Source organism: Anabrus simplex, chromosome 4, assembly GCF_040414725.1.
Source record: "Anabrus simplex isolate iqAnaSimp1 chromosome 4, ASM4041472v1, whole genome shotgun sequence".
Taxonomy (NCBI): Eukaryota; Metazoa; Arthropoda; class Insecta; order Orthoptera; family Tettigoniidae; genus Anabrus; species Anabrus simplex.
The window spans coordinates 108,420,059-108,446,619 of record NC_090268.1 but is presented as its reverse complement, the minus strand read 5'-3'; the positions used below and the strand labels follow the sequence as shown (position 1 = coordinate 108,446,619).

The window sequence follows — 26,561 nt, the reverse complement described above, 5'->3', positions numbered from 1 at the left end:
ACAACATATATTTATCAATATTTCGTTTCAAATTTATTATTTTTTCAAAATAATACGCAAGCACTGTTAGTAGGAATTGTCTCTAAAAATTTCATCCAATTTCGAGAATATTTACTACAAAAAAAGTTATATTTAAATGTTCAATTTCAAAAAAAGTAAATATAAACGCAGTCAAGTTACACAATACTATCGTGTGCTGATCCTTGCTCTAAAATCCACCTGGGGTGTATGTTGTTCCTTTTCTCTTTCTAGCTTCCTCAGTGTGTATGGCTGTCAATCTGGATGCATGTCGTCTTCTTTTTTTGAATTCTAAGCACTGTTTTGCCTTTTGCTTCCTTCGTCACTTGTCTCTAACTTCGGTTATTCGCTTCTTATTTCCTGACAGTGGAGTGGTCTCTGTTCTTGTTGCTTCTGTCAAATAGCACCCTTGATACAACTGTGAAACAGCTTCTGTCACAGCTAGTTCAACTTTTTTCTTGGATACAAATACATCCTTTGGGCACTTTGACCAGATTGAGACATTCATTTGCATTTTGAGTCTTTCCAGCAGTGCATCTGGAGAGAATTGTATCGGATGCCAGCCGTGATGAACTGATATCATCCTAACAACAACAGATGGTCTCAGAGCAGTATGGATAGCAGTTTTGTGTGATTCTGATTGCTCTCCTTTAGCAAGGGCACGATTAAAGAAACACCAGTGCTCATACAGTGGTACAGTGTTGCATAGACTGCACTCCTCATTGCCATAGTATCTTGAGCATTGTCAACAATGGCTCTTCTGTAATAATGATCAGCTTTACAATTGTTTCTTCCTTCAAACTTCACCGGGCGAGTTGGCCGTGCGCGTAGAGGCGCGCGGCTGTGAGCTTGCATCCGGGAGATAGTAGGTTCGAATCCCACTATCGGCAGCCCTGAAAATGGTTTTCCGTGGTTTCCCATTTTCACACCAGGCAAATGCTGGGGCTGTACCTTACTTAAGGCCACGGCCGCTTCCTTCCAACTCCTAGGCCTTTCCTATCCCATCGTCGCCATAAGACCTATCTGTGTCGGCGCGACGTAAAGCCCCTAGCAAAAAAAAAAAAAAACCTTCAAACTTCCGTGTGCTTTCCCACTGAGAGTCACGTATTGTGCCCGACTTCCCTTCACCACATTTCTTAATCCCCTCCCAAGTCATTTTGCAATATGATTCACACACTCTTCCTGCACAATTTCTGTGTTGCCATAAACATTCAGTTTCTGCAGGTGAATGTGTGTTTTGCAGTCTGCATCAGACAACAGAGTAGTGTGGCGGAAACCTAGCTTTTCTGAGCACTTCCATAACCTTCCTGCAGCTTCCATTTCCATGTCTGGAGATGATCCACTGTAGTTTCAATCACAGTGTGACTGCTGACACTCGTACCAAAATGAAAAATCTGGAGTTTCTTCACCCAAGTCTCTTCCCGGCAGTGCACGAGTGACAGTACTTGGATAAAACTTCCCAATCAACTACTAAACCAATCAAAATGTCAATCACACATCCAACTCCGAAATTACTGGTAAAACCTCTCTTATGCCAACTATCATCGTAGCTGACTGAAATGTCAATGACAGATGCACCTGCAAGAACACTATTTTCCTTTATATGTGCCTCGTGTACTTGCCTCCTTGATTCTTCCAAAACATGATTGGCAAAAACTTTTCCCTCCCTTACAATATGGTTCAAAATATTATAGTAAGTAAATTTGCTCATGATATTCATGTCCATGCCTAAACAGAATATTTCCACAGCGGCATATCCCCTACCAAACCTGTTAAAAGATTCCACAATTTTCTTGTTTATCTTGAACATACTGAGCTCGATAGCTGCAGTAGCTTAAGTGTGGCCAGTATTCGGGAGATAGTAGGTTCGAACCCCACTGACGGCAGCCCTGAAGATGGTTTTCCGTGGTTTCCCATTTTCACGCCAGGCAAATGCTGGGGCTGTACCTTAATTAAGGCCTCGGCCACTTCCTTCCCAGTCCTAGCCCTTTTCCATCCCATCATCGCCATAAGACGTGTCGGTGCGACGTAAAGCCAGTAGCAAAAAAAAAAAATGTCAAACATGCTCTTGTTATTTTGAGACTTTTGCTTCTGAGAGCAGGTGTAGATTTGATTCAAAACATAACCACAGCTTTCACATTTCACAACCACTTTTTTAAAAAAACCAAACGTATTTCTTATTTGCGCAGTTACACTCTCCTTGAAACATTTACAACACAGTGCATTTTTATACAGGGATCTCAGAAAAGTCATATCAACAAACATATACTGGCCTTCATGTTCAGGTTCATTTGATCCCTTAGAAATATTTGCTTCCATCTCACATGTAGGTGTTTGTTCTGCGTGGTTTGTAGACCACCTCCTAGTAAGCATTTCTTTTGCTCTCCATTTTGGTGCAGTTTTACCTCTGACTTCAGGCATGATTGAACACTGAGTAACAGAAATAACACCACCGAAACACACTTCTGACAAGCTTGTTTACAAATTACTTCAAAGAACTTATGATCACAGAGCATAAATAAATACCAGCTTCTCAGAGAACACATACATATTCAAGAGATACCTGGAATGCTCAAGAGATGGCACCAAAGTCCAGATTTATTTTTCAGAGCAAACAAGTAACATTGTGACAGCTGTCATATGATGCCACGCCCACTCCTCAGCTGCAGGCTAGTACCTAATTATATGTTTTCAACATTTCTCTTTCGAATTTCAAAAAATCCTTTTGTACTGTGAAAGTACATAAATGAAAATGAAAATCCACAGCCTGTTTCCAGTCATTCGACTAGGTCAGGAATGGAATGAATGAAGCCCCAATCTAGCGGCGAGGATAGGAATTGTGCCAGCTGCCAAAGCCTGTCGCACTCCTCTGGGGCAATGATTAATGAATGACAGATGAAATGAAATGATATTGGAGTGTGTTGCAGGAATAAATTATGACAGGGATATGCGGAGTACCCGGAGAAAAACCTGTCCTGCCTCTGCTTTGTCCAGCACAAATCTCACATGGAGTGACTGGGATTTGAACCACGGAACCCAGCGGTGAGAGGCCAGCACGCTGTCACCTGAGCCACGGAGGCTCTGAAAGCACATAAATAAATGAACATATTTAAGCAAAAAAAAAATTCAATATTTTATTGCCTTCAGGTTCAAATTCTGGGGTAATAGATTTTTTTTTCTCCCCAAAAGAATACACTGTGATGACATCAGGCAACACACACACACACACACACACACACACACACACACACACACACCAAGCTTGTCCAAGCTAATTTCAATGCTGTATGCTTCACTCCATTTTGACGTGACACATTCAGAGGATGGCAACTACTTCAGATTTTCCGTAGTTTCTGCGGAATTATCACATATACTACAGCAGTACAGAAATGGTACTGATTATTATGGATTTTATGAATTCAATGGGTTAAAACTTCACTATAGGCCTAACTCAGTTTATCATGTCCAAACGTGAAGTTATGTAGCATAACTTGTAAGAGGCAAATATGTTCATCCGAAAGCTAACGACCCTCCGATCCAAACGTTAGTTTATTTATTCATAAAAATTGCGCAACATTTTCCATCTTCGCAAACATAGATATGCAACGCCATTGGCTGATATTTTGAAGGGATCAGCATCACTCCAGGAATTCAATATAGCTAGTTGTATACAACTCTGTAACAGTAAACAGTCTTGAACAATTGAAACATTGAAATAAATAGTGGTAATCCATGATATAGATGTTTATAATGTCCAGTAACGGAACATTTATGTTAGTGGTAATCCATGCAAGCATTACCATTTCAAACATATATACCTTAATGTAGAGGATAATACAGTTCACTAGTTGCCTCAAAGAAATTATGTGCTCTTGTCTTAACAAGAAATAAACTCTTAAAAGTAAATCCCATCACATCAATATGCCGCTGTTGGTAGGTATATCATAGATGAGGAGTGTAATTGGAAGTGCTATTTTTAAATTGAATTAATGGGAATCAACATCTATATCATCTGATGGCCAAGCAGGCATCAATTTTTAGTGATGAGACAAAGTCTCTTAGTGCATTGGCACTGCCGGTAGCTCCGGTTAGCCTGCGCAGTGGCCTCCATGGTGTGCACTAGCCAGCGTATTGGTGGGTGTGCTGGGTGCCAACTGATGAGCCCACCCTGGCACACGAGGGCGGGGCGCTGGCAACCAGGAATGAGTGGCTGGAAGATTTATAATGTCCAATAACGGACCATTTGTATTGGTGTTATAAATTTACTCATTCAGGACAAATATTTCAGATTCCCTATGGGAATCAACATCTATATCATCTGATGGCCAAGCAGGCATCAATTTTTAGTGATGAGACAGTCTCTTAGTGCATTGGCACTGCCGGTGGCTCCGGTTAGCCTGCGCAGTGGCCTCCACGGTGTGCACTAGCCAGCGTATTGGTGGGTGTGCTGGGTGCCAACTGATGAGCCCACCCTGGCACACGAGGGCGGGGCGCTGGCAACCAGGAATGAGTGGCTGGAAGATTTATAATGTCCAATAACGGACCATTTGTATTGGTGTTAATAAATTTACTCATTCAGGACAAATATTTCAGATTCCCTATGGGAATCAACATCTATATCATCTGATGGCCAAGCAGGCATCAATTTTTAGTGATGAGACAAAGTCTCTTAGTGCATTGGCACTGCCGGTGGCTCCGGTTAGCCTGCGCAGTGGCCTCCACGGTGTGCACTAGCCAGCGTATTGGTGGGTGTACTGGGTGCCAACTGATGAGCCCACCCTGGCACACGAGGGCGGGACGCTGGCAACCAGGAATGAGTGGCTGGAAGATTTATAATGTCCAATAACGGACCATTTGTATTGGTGTTATAAATTTACTCATTCAGGACAAATATTTCAGATTCCCTATGGGAATCAACATCTATATCATCTGATGGCCAAGCAGGCATCAATTTTTAGTGATGAGACAAAGTCTCTTAGTGCATTGGCACTGCCGGTGGCTCCGGTTAGCCTGCACAGTGGCCTCCACGGTGTGCACTAGCCAGCATATTGGTGGGTGTGCTGGGTGCCAACTGATGAGCCCACCCTGGCACACGAGGACGGGGCGCTGGCAACCAGGAATGAGTGGCTGGAAGATTTATAATGTCCAATAACGGACCATTTGTATTGGTGTTATAAATTTACTCATTCAGGACAAATATTTCAGATTCCCTATGGGAATCAACATCTATATCAACAGATTTAAACTTCATTGGCAGTTTCCACTATGTGTCACATTTTACCTGGCATTTGTTTTCTTCTCAAACATAGTTTCTCAAGTTTTACGCTGCCCTCTTAACTATTTGTGATGGTAACGCAACGAAGACAGACTATCATTTTAAATTTTAGCACTGAAATTGTCCTCGTTTTTTAATTGTAACACGCTGTACATTTTAGACTAAGAGGTTCACAACCTCGCCATAATCACTTATTGTTTTAATTCTGTCATGTCTCATTGTTTTCATTCTCTTCTTCATTATGTATCTAATGATGGAGATGTGGATGTATTGAATAGGAGGACATAATAAATGCCTTTTGTAAAGTAGTTTGACTATAACATAGTGTCATGCGCGAGCAGTGTCTGGATTAGCGTGGAACCGCACGAGAGCACTCAATTCTTAATGACGTCACAAACCCATATGGCACTCCACAGTAACCGAGCGATGAGCCCGATGTTTGATTATGAACAAGCAGTAGAACACTAGAACATCTTGTTTGTGATAACACTTAAATTGATCAATTTTGCAATTAATGATATTACTGTTAATGTCCTCTGTGGTGTGCGGGTTCGAACCTGGCAGAGGTAGTTGGACTTTTGAAGGCCGTACTCCATGTCATATGATGTGAGCATGTAAAAGATATCTGTGACATATTTGGTGTATACCCGATAAAATTCACTAAAACTCAGCTTTAGATGCCCAAGAGAAGTTCGGTTTACTCTGCCATCTAGTAGGCCTGGAGTAGAACGGGACATTGAAATTGATGAGCAGTCAGCCAGGTGGCGTCAAATTAAAATGTTTGTACACAGATGAGGCCATATTATTATTATTATTATTATTATTATTATTATTATTATTATTATTATTATTATTACTGCCCTGAGGGGAATAAATTGAAATTTTATGTTATTCATTTTTTATCTAGTATTCCCTGCCGGCTACTCAATTCCTTGGATTAATAACAATAAGTTAATTTATTAATTTAACCACCTAATCAATATAATAAGTCTTGTCTTTGTTTTACATTGACATGTTAACTAAAATGGTACATGTTTCGCCTTGTATATAGGCATCATCAGCCATTGCCTTAACCTTGAAATAAAATCAGGCACCTGATTTACATATAAATAAAATAAAACTACTTTTTTTAAAGCCTTCAAGACACTTGAACTAAAATTAACATATAGTAAAAGACTTGTACAATGTTGGTTTTAAAGATATTGCAATGAGTGAGGAGTTTACAAAAGTATTTGCAAAATTGACATTAGAAGGCTACTATTATAATTAAAATGAACCAAGCAACAGTATTTTAAAAACAAGTGGTAAGATTGCTATAAAGTTATGTTGACCGACCAGCGGTTACAATTGGACAAAGACGAAAATGACAATTAAAATCGTATTATTAAAAAAATAATGTTGAATAAAATGTCGAAGGATAGTCAAGTAACCTGCAATTATTTGTTTACATGAGATAAAAGTCGAAAGTCAATGGTACATGGTGAAGTTGTGGTTCACTTTGATGAAAAAAATACTAAGTTATAGTTGAAGGCTGATGAACGATGTTTAAATTGGACCTCTATGGACCATCTCAATTTGATACGATGCTAAAACGTTGTTAAGCATATGGGTTTATTGACATTCTAGTCAAAAGGCTATGTGACAGTTGAATCTGTAAAAGGAAACCAGAAGCATGGTGTTAATTGTGTGAAAAAAAATCGTAATAAAATGTTTAAGTGGAAATCCTGTACACTTACCATTTGACGATGGTGAGGGTAACTTGTTACAAAGACAAGACTTATTGTATTGATTAGGTGGTCAAATTTATAAATTAACTTATTGTTATTATTCCAATCAAATATCATCATTACGGATCAAAAATGATATTTATCACATGTAATACTCAATTCCTGCCACCCGGCTGATGAAAATTTCTGGGGAGAACACTGCACTTTGAACATTGACATAGGAATTAGAAAATTGTTTTTTAATACTTTAGTCGTGAGCATGGCATTGTATGGAAGTGAAATGTGGATGATAGTTCAGAAGGAAAGAGAATAGAAGGTTTTGAAATGTGGTGTTACAGAAGAATGCTGAAGGTGAGATGGATAGATAGAATCACAAATGAAGAGATACTGAATCGAATTGCTGAGAGGAGATCGATTTGGCTAAATTTGACAAGAAGAGAGATAGAATGATAGGACACATCTTAAGACACTCAGGACTTGTTCAGTTGGTTTTTTTTAGGAAAGTGTATGGAGTAAAAATGGTATAGGTAGACCAAGGTATGAGAATATGACAAGCAGATTAGAGCAGATGTAGGATGCAGTAGTTAGGTAGAAATGAAGAGGTTAGCACAGGATAGGATGGCATGGAGAGCTGCATCTGGCCAGTCTATGGTTTGATGACTTAAACAACAACATTGAGTGTAAATAAAACTAATTATTATTCCATGTAGTTTTAAAATATATTTTAAAGGAGCACTGACAAAATATTCATTGGACATCAGAAGTAGTGATCAGTGAATATGTTTTCTTAAAAACTTTTAAAGAGGCAAACAGGTGTACATTTTTGTGTCTCATGCATGATTATTCTTCATGAAATGGATGTAATATTTGTTGTATACAGTAATGAAACTCGATACAGAGTGCATCAGTTTGCTTAGTAATTTATTGTAAAATGATTGATCTGATTGTACACTCAAACTTTCTTTCCATGTTGCTTTGATTAATGATGGCAAGCTGGGAAGTTATGATTTAATGACCATGACTGTGAAACTTCCTGTTGGTGTCAGGGGTTTCATTATAGGTTACATTATGCCTGGTAACACGTTAGAAGGCTTTCTTAGCTAGCTCAAATGAGTGCTCGAACATGAATGGAGGACAATGCTCTGTTGTTCTTAGTGGCTTACTGAGGTCATGAGATGTGCATGCATGCACCCACTCTCTCTCTCTCTCTCTCTCTCTCTCTCTGTGGTTTTTTTTAGTTTAAGGGTTTAGGAAAATTATCACCATTGGATTATCTTCAACATATATTCCAAGTAAACAAGGCATGAGGGGTTAAAAATTTATCATCATTGATTTTGGATATTTTTTATTTTATACTTAACTAGCTGATGTACCCGTGCTTTGCTACGGGATTCTCAGAAAGACTGACTTTGTGGTTTTCCTAACCTGAAATCAACATAGGTCATTACAAAAACGTAAGTAGGAATGTAGCGATTAAAAGCAATGTTATCATATAAAATACTCGATCAAATGGAGAGCCGCACGTTTTATCACTTTTAACGAACAGTGCTGCGGTTAGATTGCGGTGCCAATCTAATAGTCCAAAGTTACAGAGCTGGGATGACCAGGCCGCAGATTGCCATGAACACTCATCTGCCATTATTCCGCTAAATATGCACACTGTTCATTCCAATCAGTGCCTCAGAGTAGGGATTGAATAGCCCAAATGCTATGATGATCCAGTGTGTTACGTACCAGTAGTATCAGAAAATTTATAAACCAGGGGAATGGCATGCTAAAGAAGAAAGTTATCTAACTCCCCAGCTACTTCCCATCAATATTCAGGCAGGCTGTTACACTCTGTACGACTGGGCGAGTTGACCGTGTGGTTAGCGGTGCGCAGCTGTGAGCTTGCATCCGAGAGATAGTGGATTCGAACCCCGTTGTCGGCAGAGCTGAAGATGGTATGGTAATTCTAAATTCCCATGGAGGGAATTAGATATTTTTCCACCAATAGAGCATATCAAAAATCAGATCAAAAATTAGATGTTGGCTTTTCAGGCGTGGTTTCCGTGGTTTCCCACTTTCACACCAGTCAAATGCTGGACCTGTACCTTAATTTAGGCCTAAGGCACTCCTAGCCCTTTCCTATCCCATCGTCGCCATAAAACCTATCTATGTCGGTGCAACGTAAATCAAATAAAAAATACTCTGTACGCAGCAGTAATCCTATCTACCGGAGATGAGGGGCAACAGAAGACACAAAGCACATCACGACAAACAATGGTCAATGTAATGTTATTGTTGATCAATGTTATGAGCTTTCTATATTGTAGGCCTTCACATTTAGTTTTCTTTCGACTCTGTGATTTGTAAAATATTTTATACCATAAACTGTAGTGTCTTATTCTCCGACTTTACATACCGATTTTCATTAAATACTGTTTACCCATTTTCTCGTTACTCGGCGCTGATATGGACTTAGTAACAAAAATCCAAATTCATGAATATCTTTGTGATTATAGCCAGTATGGTAACAATGTATAAGACATGAATAATAGGAAATTTAATACTATATAACCTTAGTTATGTAGCATTCATCGATTACACCTCTAATAAGAAATATTTGAGAATTACATTTTAGGCCTTGCCCTAAACTACCATTTCACTCAGCGTGAATAAAATAATTTACAGCCTAGACTACAGCGACTTATTTCTTGACTTTGCATATAGATTTTCATCAAGATAGGACTACTAATAACAACAATATTTGAGAATTAAATTTTAGGCCTTCCCCTAAACTACCATTTTTCTCAGCGTGAATATAATTATTGATAGCCTAGATTCTAGCAACTTATTCCCCAACTTTGCATACCCATTTTCTTTAAAATACGACCGCTAATAACATAAATAGTTGAGAATTCAATTTTAGGCCTTCACCTAAACTACCATTTCACTCAGCGTGAGTAAAATGATTTATAGCCTAGATTGTAGAGGCTCATCCCCCGATTTCACATACCGATTTTCATTAGACCACTAATAACATAAATAGTTGAGAATTCAATTTTAGGCCTTCCCCTAAACTACCATTTCACTCAGCGTGAGCAAAATGATTTATAGCCTAGATTGTAGAGGCTCATCCCCCGATTTCACATACCGATTTTCATTAGACCACTAATAACATAAATAGTTGAGAATTCAATTTTAGGCCTTCCCCTAAACTACCATTTCACTCAGCGTGAGCAAAATGATTTATAGCCTGGATTGTAGAGGCTCATCCCCCGACTTCATATACCGATTTTCATTAAATTCTCTTCAACCGTTTTCTCGTGATGCGTGTACATACATACAGACAGACAGAAATTACGGAAAAGTAAAAAGTGCATTTTCTTGTTACTACAGACATGACCGATACAGAAATACCATTATTTTCAAATTCTGAGCAATGTACAGACAAAACTCTTATTTTATATATATAGATTATCTGTACTGAATTATGGGCATGGTGCCTTACTGAATATTTTGAGCCAATAACAGTTCTTTCTGCCACATGTTTTGGAAAATGTCGATTGGTCTGTGATATTTTATTATAAATTTTAAAATATGTCTTTGGGTTGTTTGGTGAGTCCCCAGCACTGACAATGAATACTTCTCCTAAGGTACTGTTGATAACATTCAACTTCCTCTCCTGAAGTTCTGCCTTGTTTTCATAAGAATCTACACTTGTCAGAGTTCTTGAAGAGATGCTGTTATTTATTTGTGTTCTCTAATTTTATGAATCAGGACAAAAATGAGACCACAAACCTTCTATGATGGGGCTCCTAATTCACCTGTTGGCATTTGTCACCTGCCTATGAAGCCTGCCTTCTGTCCGGATACTCGGCAGGTTGTATTACATGCTGCCAAGGAAGCTGGAATAAATTGTCGAGAAACTGGAACTTGTGTTGCTATTGAAGGCCCAAGATTCTCCTCATTAGCTGAAAGTAATATGTTTCGCTCATGGGGTGCGCATGTCATCAACATGACTACAGTACCTGAGGTAAATATGATTCATTAGCTCACTAAATTATTCTGTGTGTGCAATTGTATAGGAGCAAAAACTCCAATATACCTTATCTACTCATTTACTCACTCATGCCTCTTTTTTTTTTTAAAGCTACAGGAAGTATGGGTGGGTCCAATATGTGCGAGCTTTCCATTTTGTTTGTGAATGCATGATTTTTATACCTTACATAACAGTAAATGCTGAACACATGACTTTCAGAGCTGCATGTACAGTACAGTAAATATACCAGTAATCAGGTTTACAGCATTCAAGGTACCAAACTTTCTGGAACTTTTGACAACAGTTTCATTCTTGGTTAAACTCAGAGTAATGAGAATTCTTTCACAGACTATTTCTAAAGATGTCCGCTGTATTATCCAAATGGTATGGTAGTATGTGTTGCAGAAGCCATCCTTTCAGAATGGCTGAATAAAGCCTATTCAGATGTTCCTTAAATGGCTTATTTATTGACACTTCAGGAGGTTGGAGGATAGATGTTGGGCCTCCAGGGATGAATGCAAGATCTGTGTTTAGAGATTTCAGTTGGTTTGTCATAGTATTATTTATTTAACACAATTCTGAACTGAAATATAGAAGGTCTAGTGAAAAAGAGTAAGTCCCGTGTACATATAAAATGTTTCCTAGATGGATCCTTGATACTGGATATTATGTAGGATTGTTTATAAAATACATAAATACTATATAAACCCCATTACTGCATTCCTCATTAACACGTTTTCCTGCTTAATACATCTAAAATTTGAAGTCCCGATTCTCAGCGTATTAAACCTATATAAAAATACCTCACTTATCATGTTACGAATTTTTGCCAATACCGCTTAGAACAATCACATTTTTTCTAGCCCTTAAAATGTTCTTTGCCATTCCTAGTGGAAGGAACGGAACATAATATTCAAGTCAGGTAAAACCCTTGCCGCAGCTGACAGATCTGGGAAGGTTGCATAATAACACAATTTGAATTCTTGAACTTCACAGAGTAAGTTGCACCTTTAGGGGAGCAAGCAGTTAGCTGTGTGATTGCTGAAGAACCTAGTAAACCTGTTTGTGCTTATATTTTGCTTTCCATTCAGAAGTTAAAAATTTATTTTTTGATGAGTGGTACAGTGAAGGGTAGCAAATATTTTTCATGTGATAGCCTACATCTAGTTTAGGAACATAATCATGTGAAGTTGACTAGCATGGTTCGTATTTGTCTTATAAAAGTAAACTCGTGTCCTCATACCGAGGTGGTGCAACTCTTTCTTCAAACACACCCCCCAATGGAGGTGAGCTGCATGTGCCATTTTAACCTCATACCAGCCTTCCTGTCATTCTTAAATTTCTGGCAGTACAGGGAATCGAACCTGGGCCCCCGAGGACGGCATCTAATAACACTAGCCGTTACGCTACAGAGGCGGACGTTTGTCTTATGATAGCCTAGTTATGGATACAAAAAAGGCCCTGAAATTCCTTACCAATGAAGACAAAATTAAAATTCTTCAGAAAGTGGACTGGCATCCGCATCTCTATGCACACAGAGGAAGCACGGATGTACATAAAAGAAAACTTTCTTTAATGGAACTGCTGCATGAACGCGTGATTGAACGACAGACTGGTAGAGAGAAAGGAAGTACGCAAATTTCGTCAGATTCAAAATGGCGGCCAGAGTCATTCATTGGCAGTTGCACATGGGCAAAAGTAACCTCCAATTCATTGTCTAAGAGTGTGACCAGAAAATTATGTTTAATAACCCACTGGTCTGAAATGTGCTTCTACTAGAATTTGTTTTATAAAGAATGTGATCATCAATAATACGTTGATATTTTTATGGGTCCCAGTGCAAATGTTCTCATATTTGCTGTCTGGTGTTTTTTACACCTTCCTATGCACTGTTGTCATTTTATAAGCCCCTGAGGAAAAAGTTTTCATGTTTTCTCTCATGTTTTTCACGCCTTTTAATACTCTCCTCTTATCTTTCAAAATGGTAGATTCCCTTCTCCAAAAGTAAAATCAAGCAGTCATTGGTTATTCTACTTCCCATATAGCTATATTATTTTTTCAGGCTCCTTTATTACATTTTCTGATATTTCCTGCATCCTCTGACTTCATTTGATTACATTCCATTACTCCAGTAACTTTCAAAGACTGTAGACCAATACTAGTGGATACAGTACTCTGTTATCACATGGTGCAGGGTTTATTCCTGCCATGAAAGCTACATTTGAGGCTCTCAGAATAAGAGTGGTGTGAGTCCAGAAATTAAAAATGTGATACAGTAATTTGATGTTTAATAGATACAACTTTGAGAGATATTACTGTATGAAAAATAGCCTGCCTGGTGGCCATGATTGTTAAGACCTCAAGTCTATATTGTCTGACACTATGGATGGTCAATTTGAGCCCCATTTGAGAAACAAACTTCCATCAGAATGTTGGCCAGGAGGGTAGGAGAGGTGGCGGTATAAAATTTTTAATCACTAAATTGCGTGCCAAAATCCTGGATTCAGTTCCAAACCTTTCCGCAGTATTCATCTGGAGTGAGGGCGTATGATGCTGCTGATGGTGATCCATCCATCGGATGGGAACGTTAAACTTTCAGCAGACTCCTTCTTGTCATTCAACAGGAGTAGGTGATGTCCCAACACTGTGTTTCACCTTCTCCCTACCTTATAATCTCACACCCACACGTGAAGGCTGCCCATGGGCGTCAAATAGAAAGCGCCTTCACCAGACAAGCTGTATATGTCCTTGGACGACATTCCTAGCACTAAAAGCCATATACTAAATAAATAAATATTAATAAAAACACAAATCTCTTATTTAACAGTTTGGTTATAGATGGCAGCAGTTTATCAGAACAATGAAACAGATTGTAATTTATACAGTCAGAAGACAAATGAAGCAAGTCCACTTCTCTTAGCAACTGATACTGTTTACTTCGCAGTGTGCTTTCTTGCTCAGTAATTGCTGGTATTTTTTGTTTTCTCTTAGCAACTGGTACTGTTTACTTTGCAGTGTGCTTTCTTGCTCAGTAATTGCTGGTATTTTTTTTGTTTTCTCTTAGCAACTGGTACTGTTTACTTTGCAGTGTGCTTTCTTGTTCAGTAATTGCTGGTATTTTTTGTTTTTTTCATTTGTATGATGAATTTTAATTTGATTCAAACTAAATACTACAAAAAGTGAAACACATTTTTATTGAAGTATAAGACCAGTCTAAAAATACAGTAAAAGTCCGCTGTAATGAGAACCCCCGTATAACGACAGTTTTTGTCTGTCCCTTCAAAATTCCTGTATTAAACTGTGCATTATCCTTCGGTTGCAGTAAGAACCATATCACTGACATGACCGTTATTACGAACGATTAAGTTTGCGCGATTTTTACCATTTCCGACATTTATGCACCCAGCGATTATATTTCATGCGATCCATCATCTCCAGTATCGTTTCCTCGCTATGTCCAGTAGCGACAGGCGAGTTGTCCATGCGATTAGGGGCACGCAGCTGTGAGCTCACATCTGGGAGATAGTGGGTTCGAATCCCACTGTCGGCAGCCCTGAAGATGGTTTTCCATGGTTCACCATTTTCATACCAGGCAAATGCTGGGGCTGTACCTTAAGGCCATGGCCGATTCCTTCCCATTCCTAGGCCGTTCCTGTCCCATCATCGCCAAAAGGCCTATCCTTGTCGGTGCGACGTAAAGCAACTAGCAAAAAACAAAAAAGTATACCATGCAAAGTATTCACTGGCATCTTGGAAGGGACGGTACAATCAGTGGTTGAGAGGAAGTTGTATGAAAACCAGTGTGGTTTCAGACCACAGAGGGGCTGTCAGGATCAGATTTTCAGTATGCAGCAGGTAATTGAAAAATGTTACCAGTTGTGTTTATGTTTCGTAGATCTAGAGAAAGCATATGACAGGGTACCAAGGGAAAAGATGTTTGCCATACTGTGGACTCTGAAATTAAGGGTAGATTATTAAAATCAATCAAAGGCATTTATGTTGACAATTGGGCTGCAGTGAGAATTGATGGTAGAATGAGTTCTTGGTTCACGGTACTTACAGGGGTTAGACAAGGCTGTAATCTTTCATCTTTGCTGTTCGTAGTTTACATGGATCATCTACTGAAAGGTATAAAATGGCAGGGAGGGATTCAGTTAGATGGAAATGTAGTAAGCAGTCTGGCCTGTGCTGACGACTTGGTCTTAATGGCAATTTGTGCCGAAAGCCTGCAGTGTAATATCTTGGAACTTGAAAATAGGTGCAATGAGTATGGTATGAAAATTAGCCTTTCGAAGACTAAATTGATGTCAGTAGGTAAGAAATTCAAGGGAATTGAATGTTAGATTGGTGATACAAAGCTGGAACAGGTAGATAATTTTAAGTATATATGTTGTGTGTTCTCCCAGGATGGTAAAATATAGTAAGGGAGATTGAATCTAGGTGTAGTAAAGCTAATTCAATGAGCTCGCAGTTGCGATCAACAGTGTTCTGTAAGAAGGAAGTCAGCTCCCAGACAAAACTATCTTTACATCGGTCTGTTTTCAGACCAACTTTGCTTTACGGGAGCGAAAGCTGGGTGGACTCAGGATATCTTTAGAAGTAACAGACATGAAAGTAGTGAGAATGATTGCTGGTACAAACAGGTGGGAACAATGGCAGGAGGGTACTTGGAATGAGGAGATAGAGGCTAAGGAATAAACTCGATGGATGAAGCTGTACGCATAAACCGGCTTTGGTGATGGGTCACGTGAGATGAATGGAGGAGGATAGGTTACCTAGAAGAATAATGGACTCTGTTATGGAGGGTAGGGGAAGTAGAGGGAGGCCAAGGCAATGATGGTTGGATTCATTTTCTAACGATTTAAAAATAAGAGGTATAAAACTAAATGAGGCCACAGCACTAGTTGCAAATAGAGGATTGTGGCGATGTTTAGTAAGTTCACAGAGGCTTGCAGACTGAATGCTGAAAGGCATAATGGTCTATATTGATGTATGTATGTATGTATGTATGTATGTGTGTGTGTGTATGTATGTATGTATGTATGTATGTATGTATGTATGTATGTATGTATGTATGTATGTATGTATGTATGTATGTATGTAATAAATTCACTTAACTTTCATGTGTAGCCTATTTGCTTGCCTTTAATTGTTGTAAGGAGTAGCATCATTGCATGTATTCTGTGAACAGTGCAACACATGCAAGATTTACAGTCGTCCTTTGGTTTACCATGCTCTTTTCTCCACTCATGCAGTATAGAAATAAAAAATGCCATGTAATCACAGAACAGGACAACTTTGGGAATATGGAAGGATAAAGATTAATAATGTACAGACTATGCAGGGATAGTTCCAGCTCAAGAAATTATTTGCTGACAGAACCAAGAATCCAACCCAGCATCCATTCGTTATGTGCAAGAAGTGGTAGTTGCTGTGCCAGAAGACTAATCAGACTAGTTCTTTTAAAAACAAAAATTATAAAATATAATAAACGAAATATTTCCTCACACATTAACGCACTTATGCAGACTGATTAACTAAAAGTGATAACTGACATAATGAAACAACACAAAATTCTCATCACTGGACTGCAAGGAATAAGAAGCACTGATGTGAACCCCATGAAACCTTTACAGAATTATACCAGGGAAGAGAATGTTAAAAATGTTTCACAGTTTGGAATAGGCTTTTTGGTCAGCCTTAAAATAATAACCTCTATACTGATTTCAAGTCGTAATCTTCAAGAATTTCAACACTAACTTTAAAGGCATCTTATAAAATCTACACCATAACAAAATGCCCACACTCCCACTAATACTAGAAATTAAAAAAAAAAACTCTTCAAAAGACTGTAAGGAACTGGACCATAAATAAAATCCCCAAAAGCCATGTAAAACTACTACTCAGAGACTTCAACGCTCAACTAGGCAGGGAAAGGCGAACAGTGACATGATCGGAAAATTGGCCCACCCACAAGAGAAACAAAGACTCATCGATCTCTGCAGATACCATAGCCTAATCTTAAAATCTACTAATTAAAGAGAAAACCTCAAAAGCTCAAAACATGGAAACAGCCTGATCACACTAAAGAATGGAAAATAGATCATATCTGCATGGACAAACAATACCACAAAGTGATTTAAAGTGTCAAAAGTCCTCCAAGGAATAGACACAGGGTCAGATCGCTCCGTAGTCAAAATTAAATTATCTCCCCAAAAGAAGCCACAAAACCAAGCCCATAAAACTAAAAGAAAAATGAACCTCACCCAGCTAATCAAGAATGAAAATTACAAAAAACCGACTGAGAAAGTAAAAATTATAGATAATTTTGAAGACCTAGTCAACAATGTCAGACAGATTGCAGAATAATTGGCCAATAAAATCCCATAAAAAGCATCAGTGGTGGAACAATGAATGTGACAAAACAGTGGAGAAAAGACATCATACATGGTTATTAACCAATACCAAAAATCAGGAATATCCTTCCAGAATCTAGTACAGCAAAGAAAGGAAATCATCCCGAACTTTAAGAAGAATTAAGAGAGAATACCAGAAGGATGCACTAAAATTAACTGTTTGTCCAACCCTTGTCCCATTTCTGTACAAGGTCGTGTATGAGGCGAGATGAATCTGTTGTGGCGGGTTTTTATGACCGGATGCCCCTCCTGATGTCAACCTCATCAGAGGAGTTAATGAGATGAAATGAATGATGTGATATATGATAGTAGGGAGAGGGTGAAACCTGTTGTCAGCGCATAGCCTACTCCTGTCAGATAGCACCAAGGGGTCTGCTCAAGGCTTAACGTCTCCATCCGATGGACGAATCACCATCAACAGTGTCATATGCCCTCACTCCATACGAGCACTCTGGAGAGGTTTGGAATTGGAAATCCAGGCTTTTGGCACGCAATGTAGTGATTATAAATTATATACCACCACCTCCCCTACCCTGCCAGCCAACATTCTGAGGTGAAAATTTTTTCAACTAACTGGACTCGAACCGGCTAACCACGGTGTCAGACCATTTAGACTTCAACGCCTTAATGATCACGGCCACCAGGCGGGCGATGCACTGAAATTAAATGAATTTATTCAACAAAACACAATTGAGAGATTACTAAAAATCTTTCAAAAAGCAACTCCAAAAATACAAATCCCTAACCTTACTAATGAAAGATGAAAATGCTAAGCTGGCTCTTAACAATAAAGACAATCCTGGCTAAATATTTAACTAAAACTCCCTAAATTGCAAGGAACAGTAAGAACTCCTTAACTTAGACCCCAACACTCCAATAACACCACCACCAGCAAACATCAACTCCCACTCCAATATAAGTTTACCAAGCACTGGATGAGATGAAAAATTACAGAGTGCCAGGAGAGGATCAGACCTTAATAGTGATCCAAAAATATGTAGGAAGATTAGCAAAAATGGCCCCCTTCATCAACAGCTTGTCAACATTTGGTTTAATAAAAAACTACCAGATCACAGCAGCCATCATCCACCCACTACACAAAAAAGCTGACTAAACAGATTTTTTTGCTACTTGTTTAACGTTGCATCAACATATTGAAGGTTTTTTGTGACAGAAGGGTGGGAAAGGGCTAGGATTGGGGAGGCAGTGGCCGTGGCCGTAAGGTACAGTCCCAGCGTTTGCCTGATGTAAAAATTGGAAACCACGGAAAACCATCTTCAGGGCTGCTGACGGTGGGATACAAACCCACTATCTCCTAAATCAACTCAAGAAGAAATTAAAATAACCGAAAAGTTTCAGACCCTGGAGGAGCTGTCCTAATAGATCATGAGTCTCAAGCTAATAATGATGGTAACATTTACAAACTTCAAAAGGCATACATTTGCATCCACAGGGAATCTCTAATAAGAATTCTAAGACACCTTGGAGTACACCCCAAATTAATAAATATGATAAAATCGACCCTCCTCACACTACCAAATTAGAAGTGAAGTTCAGAGGTGAATTTTCGGCACCGTTCTTGATTGAAACATGACTATGCCAGGGTGATGGGCTCTCACCCCTACTGTTTAACTGTGCTCTAGAAATGGAAATGGAGTGGTTTAAGAAATGCCACCCCCTCCTCACCCTCCCAAAAGTGAAAATAGGTAGGAAAATCAAAACAAACTGCTTTGGTTTCATCGATGAATTGGCATTACTAGCAACTGACGTAGGCAAAGCTAAAACACAAATATCAGAACTTCAAAACATTGCAATTAAATTTGGCCTTAAAATATCTTTCGAAAAGACAGAAATTATGTTCCAAAGCCAACATCATTAAACATCTCCCTTAGTCAATTATTCCAATCCCTAATATTCCTGTTTCAAAGAAACATTTGCCCCAACTTTGAATTCTAACTTTATCTTCATATTGTGATCCTCCCTACTTTAAGGAAATTCTTTCAAGCTTATTCATCTACCAACATCATTCCATGCCATCTCTCCACTGACAGCTCAAAACATACCACTTACGATATATTGATTCCCATAGGGAACCTAAAATATTTCTTTCCACTCCTAGGCCTTTCCTATTCCATCGTCGCCATAAGACCTATCTGTGTCAGTGTGACGTAAAACAAATTGTATAATCAGAATATTAACTGTTCTCAGTAATCACTGTCAGTTATCTTGATTTTCATGTTATTTGGTAGAGTTGCTTCAGGCATGCCAACAAAATGTTACCAGAGTATATTTGTTGCAGTTTGATACAGTACATTTATTCCAAAATATTTAAAGGAAATCTGACATTTTTCTCATTTTATATAGAACAGTTCCTTTCCACAATGAGAATTGACCGAGCTCGATAGCTGTAGTTGCTTAAGTGTGGCCAGTATCCAGTAATCAGGAGATAGTGGGTTCGAGCCCCACTGTCGGCAGCCCTGAAGATGGTTTTCCGTGGTTTCCCATTTTCACACCAGGCAAATGCCGGGGCTGTACCTTAATTAAGGCCACGGCCACTTCCTTTCAATTCCTAGGCCTTTCCTATCCCATCGTCGCCATAAGACATATCTGTGTCGGTGCGACGTAAAGCAAATAGCATTGAGAATGAAGATTTTTTAAACTTTTTTTCAGTATTCTTTTACTTCAGTGAGCATCCCATTGTCTTCAGCCCATAAGTCTCTTCATTCTCTTTACATTTTTTAATGAATTTTTTTTTTCCCTTGCACTCTGTATAGAGTGTCTATCTTGCTTGGCTTCGTTGCTCTACTGCTCAATCTTTATGCACTATCAACAGAAGCTTTGTTAAAAATCGTTCATCCTTCTTCATCATCCGCAGTTTCTATTCTTGGTATTAGGTATTTTACCTCCTTTGCAGACTCTTCCTAATACTTCTCATCATTCTACTTCCATTATTGCCGGGTTGAGTGAGTCAGATGGTTGAGGCGCTGGCCTTCTGACCCCAATTTGGCAGGTTTGATCCTGGCTCAGTTTGGTGGTATTTGAAGGTGCTTAAATATGTCAGCCTCGTGTCGGTAGATTTACTGGCACGTAAAAGAACTCCTGCGGGACTAAATTCCGGCACCTCAGCGTCTTCGAAAACCGTAAAAGTAGTTAGTGGGACATAAAGCAAATTTATTATTATTATTATTATTATTATTATTATTATTATTATTATTATTATTATTATTATTATAAGAACTTCCATTATTGTTGTTTTCTTTCCTCATGTCTCTTACAAATTTTTATCCTACCTAGTTTTAGCTTTTTCTTCATGTCAGAGAACTGTTTTTTTTTTTTTTTTTCTTTCTCAATTCTGTTACCAGTTAGTGAGTGCTGCTGTACTATTTATATCTTTTGATTGTTAGAAGTCACAAGATAATGTTCTTTTTTCCTCTTCTTTTCAGGTTGTTTTAGCCAAAGAAGCTGGTCTGTGCTATGTTGCTCTTGCTTTAGTGACCGATTATGATTGTTGGCGAGAAGCTACAGAGTCTGTTTCAGTCACTGAGGTTATGTCATCATTTAAGAAAAATATGAAGAATCTTGTGCAGGTCTTCCTTAATGCTATACCTCTCATTGCTGAGAAAGACTGGGACGAAACTCTTGATAATCTGAAAGTGAGTATGTAGTTTAATAAATACAGTAATATGAATCTGAAGTTAAATGGACACTTTAATAGAGTTGATAATGAAACCATGTTAGCCTTTTTTGTGAACCAAAAAAGTAATAGGCTATGGTTGAATAAAAAATATAATGGCAGATAACAAAGAAAACTAATGTGTTTTATCATTTTTACATATTGTTTGTCCTCTTAGGACCACAGTTAACACTTGCCAGCTCTTCTGGATTTCCAGTACACCTTATCTTAATGGAGAATACAGTTCTTTGCTCTTCGGATTACTTTCCACCATGCTGTCTTCTCACCCTTTCTGGAAGATCTGTAAACCTGTGTACGCATGTCCTGAACTTCCCAGCTGGATCCTCTTTCATTTAAGTTGCCCATAGAGTGTACATTTCCAAGTCATGAGAAGATCAAGAATTCTTTGAGATATTCTCATTCCAGTCTCTTACTGCTTGATTTTATTCCCGATTGTTGCACTTAAGACTATGCGAGTTGAGCCCTTATATGGGCCCACAAAAGATCCTAGTGGTTTGGTCACATGAAGAGAATGCCAGTAAACAGAACTGCAAGGAAGGAATTTGACAGAAAGGTAGAAGGAAGACAACCCGTGGGAAAGCCACGAAGGAAATGGATAGATTTAGTTAAGAGCGATGTACTGCTGAGAGGTCATGATTGGCACAAGGACAGGATGAGATGGAGGAGGCTCATATACCACACCCGGGAAACTGGAGATGGTTTAGGATGATGATGATGATGATATCATTCTGGGTGCCTTGTCCATTGTTAATCAGCTTCCACAGTCTTCTAGGAGCTTCTTTATTGCGAGTCTCAACAGCCCGCCAGCACTATTGTTTTGCTTTCTGCTGGCCCTATCCGCATTGTCGGCTGCTTCGTCGCAATTCTCTCTTGCTGGCATTATTGCCATCCACCCTGCTGTGGGCCTGAATGCCTCAGTGTATACAAGTGTGCGACACCATACATACATACATACATACATACATACATACAGAGTAAATGGTTTTTAATTTTACACATGGTTATCTACAAGATTTAGAACTGGAGATGTTGGTCATTGTTCAGTTTATTTCTTTTGCCACAGAAAGATTGTTTTTTGGAAAGATCTATTGAAGTATCTTAGCCGTCACCACTCAAGACTGATACTGTATTTATGTAAATAATCCACGCATATTTTTTTGAAAATTGGGACATGAAATTGGGCTGTAGGTTTTATTTGCGCCAAGGTTGACAACACGCTCCAGGTTCACGTAGTTATCGATGTTGGGTGTACAGTTATGCTTTGTGTAACCGCAGATGGGAGAAAACTGCCCCCATATATTATATTTAAACGGAAAACAATTCAGACTTTTATTTCAAAACTGTCTTTACCTTTTTTAAAGTAGTATTTTACAGAGCAATTTAAATTCAAATTTTCTCGGCATCGCAATAGAACGCGTCTTCCGGAACGTGCAGGGGTAGCTTTCTGCACTTACACTCACTTCGGTGTGTCGACAGCGTGCTTCATTGTTGCTAAGTTTGAGTAAAATCGTAATTCATTTGTATTCAGTGTTTTAAGGAACACCACAACATCATGTAGCAGGCAGTTTGCGGAGAAGCAGAATCCGCGAACACTGGCGATGCTGACAGTTGGCGAAAAAGCATAGCTCTGAATTATAATCAGTTTATACGCACCGAACAAATTGTCAATGCCAATGAAACTGCATTTATTTTTAATGCCGAGATCAGCGGACTTATGGTTTTAAAGGAGATGGGGTCACAGTCTTGTGTTGCATTGCAGACAGAAGCAAGAGACTTCCTACTTCCTTCCCTTGTCACAGGAATGTTTGATAAGCTGCGATGTTTTAAGAGCATAGAGTACGTTCCGTGCAAGTACAAGGCATCTAAAATGCATACAGTACAGTAATCCAACGATACAGTGAATAAAGCACTTGCACAGGGGAGCCAGCATAGATTTCTCCTTGTCACTGAATCATTTTTTCTTTCATTGCGTGAGATTGTTTGCTGGTGAGTTATCCAACTGCATTATTTGAATACTGTAAATGCGCCTTGTTGGATACATTTTGGAAATAGCTTTTTCCATGGCATTTGAAAGGTTTAAACTGTGAATCAATGTTAATTGCTTGCAGTAACGGGCCTTAGAATATTTTGTAACGCAGCAAGAGTTGGCATTTCTGAATTAAAGGTTGGCAGTTAATTCAAAATCATTCAAAGTCACATTTTTGCGTCCCTGTGACTTTGAATTAACAAGGTTTTACTGTATCGCAAAACTAACAAACGAGTTTGCAGGTGTGTGTGTGTTTCAGGTGTTCACAGTTGCATGTAAAGAATTATCCACCACTGATCATGTTACTATCAGAGTAAAAAGAGACCTCGTGTGAGAAGTATTTTTGACATGGAGTGTGACGAATTTGTAAGTAATTTAGGAAAGGATTCTAGTGATGCAAGAGACAAAGAATCTTCTGATCTACAACAAATTGAGCCTATTGCAAGTTCAGGTTAATGACAAGATACAGTAAATGTAAAATTTTCTGGTGTAAATTGAAATATTAATAGCTATAAACTGCACAGAAATCCTATTGAAAGATCTTAATCATTTTTCTTACAAACGATACAAATCGTAACGCAAAGTAAAAAATTAAAAGTTGATACTATGAACATGTAGCTGCTATGGCCTGTAAATCTAAAATACATTTTCTCAGTAAATAAACATTCCTCTTTTCTCAACTTCAGCTGGAATTATTTTCAAAATTTGTTCTTTAGCTATTGTATCCTCATCAGAGATGTTAGGGAACACAAACACTTTTCTGCCATTTTCATTAGGGTGCAAGTATTTGACATCCACATCCCTTGAATATTTAAGGCCACGCTAATATACTGCCTTGTATGCTCTTTGTTCCTCGACTTGTATTTATAATTTGCAACAAGGAAAGCCTCTTCTTGTAATACCAGAACGTCATTACCTTCATTCTGTTTCATCGCATTCATTTTCACTGCTCTTTCCAACACTATCACTTGTTTCTGCACTGCTTTCATCTCAGCAGAAGTCATGGATAATTTGCGGCGGCGGGAAGTAGCAGGTTATGTTGGAGGGTAACGACGAGCTTCCTTGAGCATTTCCTTCTTCCTTATTTAGCACTGGTTGTCCTCCCAATTTTTTGGTTTTACTTTGTGCACTTTATTTTGTAGGGTGGACCAAGGTATGCCATACAGATCAGATGCTTTCCTATAAGACAACTTGCCACTGTTAATATCACGAACGGCTTTTTCAAATAGTTTTGGTTCGTAATTACGCCTTGAAGTAGCTCCTTTCTGTCTCTGATAATTTCTAGGCATTGTCCAAAATTACCCACACTGCTTTCAATTCTCAATAAAATGTGCGTAAAACACTACTCTTCACTAAATTACAGCAATTCCACAAAATTGTTTATAAACACTTCAGTCAGTTGATCTCACTAAGAACCATAGTTATAATGCATTCCTTCCTGTAGCTAGTGATAATGCATGAACTTTCAACAATGCCAGTGCACACTGGAAATTTTCAGAAGGATGAAGTTGACTCGTAATAAGAAACGCAGAATGCGGGAAACATAACCTCGAGGTCAAACCAAAATGCTCGCGGAACTGCAAGGCAGCGGCAACTTGTTGCTAAGCAACAAAAAAAGCCAAATCTACCATACTGTCTGAAATCACCCTGTTTGACGGTACCCTTTAAACCTTCCAAATGTTGATAGAACTTTGTCATGTGCATAATTAGTACCCGAGGGCATAAGCTCTAGGATAGTATCACTAACACCCTACGTTAATCATGATGTGCTTCTAACAGTGTCTTTGTGTTTCAAACCATTAGATTATTGTAGAATTTCACATATAGCGATGTATTTTAATTTTTTTTTTTTTCTTTTTCTTTCCAGGCTACAGTACAATCCAGTATTATGCTTCCTCATTAAAATGGCCAATGAATCAAGTTGAAAACAACATTTTTCACTCATTTTATTACTTCATTGACTGGTATTGACCTGACTGTATTGAATGTTTCATATAGCTATATTTTAGTAGCAGAAAATTTGTCAACTTAAAAATTAATATATACCTACCTTATGGCTAATAAAATGATGTCTTTTATCTTACTTCATTATGTTCCTTTAATTTCCTCCTAGATTTGTATTGCATATTCACCTACTGAATTACTATTTCCCTTTGTTAAAAGGTTTAGCACTGAAATATAATTTTTGAGAACCACATGGAATATTAGTTTAATTGAAAAATAAAAATCCACAGCCTGTTTCCAGTCATTCAACCAGGTCAGGAATGGAATGGATAAAGCCCCATCTGGCGGCGAGGATAGGAGTTGTGCCAGCTGCCGAAGCCTGTCCCACTCCTCTGAATGACAGATGAAATGAAATGATATTGGAGAGTGTTGCTGGAATGAAATAGAACAGGGAAAACAGGGTGCAGGTATCCACACTCTTTGAGGGCGGTTATTCTTCAGAATTCTTAGTTTTAAACCTCTTCTGTCCTGATCATTACTTACGTTATTATACAAGGCTTGGAAATTAGTAATGAGGAGTGGGGTCACCAAATATAGTTTTCAGTTCTCCCACTAGGATCGCCTTTATAAGACACAAGTTTTGAATACCGACATATCTTCTTATGTTCAGCATCGATTTTGTGACAAGTGCTTCTGAAAATTTGCTAATGTATAGCTAATTACGATACGAAAAAAACCACCTGTTCTGAATGTTGCTTATGATCCATTTTTGTAGTAGTGCAAATAATCCGTCGATATAATGTTAACATGTCTTGTTGGAAACTTGTTTACATCAGTATCTTGAGGTTGAGTCGTCGTAGTATGGACCCACAGTCAACACAATTTTATACATATTTATAGAGGAGTTTTAAAGTGTTTGTGAGAATATACAGGGTGATTCAGCTAAGTTGGCAGAATTAGAAGACTGTCAGCGGAGAAATATACCTTTTAGCGGACAGCGGATTTTTTGGCGGAATTCTAGATTTATTACAGCGGAATTTAGCATTTTATCCATTTTACTTTTTTTTTTTAATTTGTACTCCAGTCTGTCTCCGAGCTATTCCGTATTTCTTGTCAGGAGCTAGCAGTCACATGAGAAAAACATGTTATTGGATTTGATGTTATGAGATCGTGGTATCATTAATTTGTAATGTGTGGGGAAAGGGTACTTATCTCTTAGTTGACGAATGATGGCAGATAATGAAACTGTGAGAGAGTAGCATTTATATTCCTGCTATGAAGGAAGACCGTTAAATGAACTGGACTGTAATGTGTGTGGCCCTTGAGGTAGGGGATTCACGTAGTTTGTACCTGGCAGTAAAACGCCTATAAGTTTTAGCTCGCCTGCTCGCAGGTAGGGGGGTTAATGCCAGTGAAACTCGCAGATCAGGTGAGTGC

General features: G+C 38.5%; 1 protein-coding gene across 1 annotated transcript in view; it reads left to right on the top strand.

The window, feature by feature from the left end:
- The window catches only part of Mtap (Methylthioadenosine phosphorylase), a 37,328-nt gene extending 12,065 nt beyond the window's left edge, over positions 1–25,263 (top strand). The window contains exons 4-6 of the mRNA XM_067146273.2: positions 10,783–11,038; positions 20,904–21,113; positions 25,048–25,263. Of these exons, the coding sequence (XP_067002374.2) occupies positions 10,783–11,038; positions 20,904–21,113; positions 25,048–25,083 (502 nt within the window). The 3' untranslated portion in view covers positions 25,084–25,263. The remainder of the gene's footprint in view (positions 1–10,782; positions 11,039–20,903; positions 21,114–25,047) is intronic.
- The last annotated feature ends 1,298 nt before the right edge of the window (positions 25,264–26,561 follow it).